Source organism: Exophiala spinifera (genome assembly GCF_000836115.1).
Source record: "Exophiala spinifera strain CBS 89968 unplaced genomic scaffold supercont1.12, whole genome shotgun sequence".
NCBI lineage: Eukaryota > Fungi > Ascomycota > Eurotiomycetes > Chaetothyriales > Herpotrichiellaceae > Exophiala > Exophiala spinifera.
The window spans coordinates 52,179-55,496 of record NW_015622524.1 but is presented as its reverse complement, the minus strand read 5'-3'; the positions used below and the strand labels follow the sequence as shown (position 1 = coordinate 55,496).

General features: G+C 52.0%; 1 protein-coding gene across 1 annotated transcript; it reads left to right on the top strand.

Annotated features, from left to right (window-relative positions):
- Nucleotides 1–295: 295 nt before the first annotated feature.
- On the top strand, nt 296–3,237 carry PV08_12022 (uncharacterized protein; the record flags this gene model as incomplete). The annotated part of the gene is made up of 3 exons (XM_016386329.1): nt 296–1,346; nt 1,413–3,112; nt 3,169–3,237. 3 exons carry the CDS (start codon nt 296–298, stop codon nt 3,235–3,237), a joined length of 2,820 nt encoding a protein of 939 aa, XP_016229954.1.
- Between the last annotated feature and the right edge of the window lie 81 nt (nt 3,238–3,318).

Here is a 3,318-nt window from a genome sequence, read left to right as displayed (position 1 = left end):
ATTTCGAACCGTGTGAAGGCAGTCACACCCATGGTGACGACGACCTTTCGAAGGCTTCGTGTTCTGGAAGTGTGTGTCGACGTCAGTTATGATTGGTCGATCTAACAGGCGTAGCTGAGAAGATAAGTCTAACTGCGCCCTTCCTCAGCCTGATCAATATACATTTGGCGTCTTCGACCGTGTCGTTCTATCAACATGAAGATAGTGCCTCGTCGCATATGCGGTGCACACGACAGCCATATCGAATGCATTGCCTCGCCGTATAACGGTCGTCCATCTCACCTTTCCTGAGGATATGTCGCTGAGCGGCCCTCCCCGCGATCGCCGCAGCTTCAAGGTGGCCATCATCTGTGCCTTGACATTAGAGGCTGAAAAGGTCCGAGCGGTGTTTGATAGATGCTGGGAAGATGAGGGAAAGCGATATGGCAAAGCGGATGGAGATCGGAATACATATACCACCGGAGTGATGGGAAAGCATAACGTGGTCCTGGCGCACATGGCAAGAATGGGAAGTGTCAATGCCTCGGCGGTGGCTACAGGCCTCCGCTCTAGTTTTCCCAGTATTCAGCTGGCGTTGGTGGTTGGCATCTGTGGTGTCGTCCCGGTCCATCCGAACACGCACGAAGAGATCGTGCTCGGAGATATTGTCATCAGCACCAGTGTGATTCAGTATGACTTTGGTCGTCAATATCCCAATGGGTTTCAGAGGAAGAGCGGAGTCGAGGACAGCCTGGGAAGAGCCAACTCGGAGATCCAGTCATTCATTAATATGCTACAGGTGCGCGACAATCGTACCAGATTGACGAGAAATCTCGCCGCTCTCCTGCAATCGGAAGGTTTACAGAAGGCTCTGCCAGACGCCAAGTATCCGGGCGCCAGTCAGGACAAACTTTATGAGGCGACTTACATTCATCGACATCGACTGGACAGTAGTTGCGATCAGTGTAGCAGTGACGGGGAGAACTGTTACAACAGTTGTGACGAAATTGGTTGCGGGCAGGCCCGACTTATCTTGCGTGACCGACACAGCCTTCCTCAGACAGGAGATCTCCTACATCGGAACGATACTCCTTTCATCCACTTTGGTAGATTCGGATCCGCGAACACGGTGATGAAGTCTGGGGAAGATCGCGATCGAATGGCACAATTTGACGCGGTGGCGGCATTCGAAATGGAAGGGGCGGGCGTGTGGGACCAGCATCCGACGATCGTGATCAAGGCAGCGTGTGACTATGCCGACAGTCACAAGAGCAAGGCCTGGCAGGGCTACGCTGCGGCCATGGCGGCGGCATGCGTGAAGGTCTTCTTGGATGAATGGAGTGTGGTAGATGAGGTCACTGACAAGGGTAAGCTCCTTATTAGTTGCAGTTGTAGTAAGTTTCTAAATGAAAATGACTGACTTTTACACCTAGATGAATCTTCGAGCCCGGTCTGGCATGTCCCCTTCGATGGCTTGTCCGGTTTTGTTGGTCGTATCGACGAGATCGCACGTCTGAAAGAGCTTCTCTTTACACCCAACAGTCGCCGGATAGCCTCCATCCTGGGGCTCGGAGGCATCGGTAAAAGCCGACTCGCCCTGGAGCTCGCGTTTCAGCAGAAGAAGGAACATCCGTACCATTCCGTCTTCTGGATTGAAGCGTCCGAGCAGTTGACATTTGAAAGAGATGTGCTCGAGATTGGGAAGAAGCTTCGCATTCCTGGGATTGGAGACGATAAGGCGGATATTAAGAACCTACTCAAACAGCGGCTCAGTCACTCGTCGAACGAGAAATGGCTCTTGATTGTGGACAATGCCGACGACGAAATGCTCTGGGGACGACGAGCGGATGCCAGTGAGGATATTCTAAGTTTAGAACAGTTTCTGCCAAACACTGCGCATGGCTCAATTGTCATTACCACCCGGTCTCGGGCCGTAGCTACATTTATGGCGGGAAAAGGGGTGATTGAACTTGATCAATTGTCGCCAGCGGAAGGTGTGAAGCTGTTCCGAGAAGCCCTGGAGAAACCTGACCTTGCCGACAACGATGCCACCATATTCGTTTTGACGGAGAAGTTAGCTGGCCTCCCACTCGCACTCATCCAGGCCGCATCGTTCATCAATATGACCCAAGAATCTGCCCAGATGTATCTTCGACTATTAGAACAGCCGGAGGACGATGTTATCAAGCTTCTGAGCGAGGATTTTGGAGACCCGTCGCGTTACCCTAATGCGAAGAATCCCATCGCCACGACGTGGCTGATATCATTTGACCGTATTCGTAAACACCACAATCTCGCCGCAAAGATACTTTCATCGATGGCATGTATGAACGAAAAGAATATTCCGCGATCATTACTGCCGAAAGGGAACTCGGAGATCGAAATGGTCAAGGCTCTTGCCATTTTGACGGGCTATTCTTTTATAAAAAGACACGCCAGAAGCGACAGTGTCACAAGTTTCGACGAGATGTACGACCTTCATCGGCTGGTGCAGCTGGCTGCTCGAAACTGGCTGAAGATGGAGAACTCATTGTCGGATTGGACCAAAAGTTGTCTGGAACACGTAGCCGAGATTTTCCCGGCACGGCAGCATCATAATCGAGGTATATGGACCATCTATCTGCCGCACGCACAGCGAATATGTGATGATGATGCCGTTCAAGATTGCGCTGAGCGATATGAGTTGCTCGAGAAGATGGGGTTATGTTTCATCGTCGACGGGAAGTACACTGACGCCATAGCGGCGCACACTTTGGTTGTCCAGTGGAAGGAGCAGTATAGAAGTAGTTTGGAACAGCATACATTGGAGAGCTATAACCATTTAGGGGAGGCATTGCTTCTCAAGGGTGAATTTGTTGCCGCTAAAGCTTCTTTGGAGAAGGCGTTCAATGGACTCATGGAATCACTCGGGGCTCAGCACCCCTCCACGCTGACCAGTATGGCTAACCTAGCATCGACATACCGGCACCAAGGTCGATGGACGCAGGCAGAGGAGCTCGAGGTGCAAGTGATGGAGACAATGAAGAGAGTGCTGGGGGAAGAGCATCCCTCCACGCTGACCAGTATGGGCAACCTAGCATCGACATATCGGCACCAAGGTCGATGGACGCAGGCGGAGAAGCTCGAGGTGCAAGTGATGAAGACAATGAAGAGAGTGCTGGGGGAAGAGCATCCTGACACGCTGACTAGTATGGCCAACCTGGCATCGACATACCGGCACCAAGGTCGATGGACGCAGGCGGAGGAGCTACAAGCTAAAGAGCTGGAAATATGTTCAAGGGTGCTGGGAGAAGAGCATCCCTCCACGCTGACCAGTATGGGCAACCTAGCATCGACATA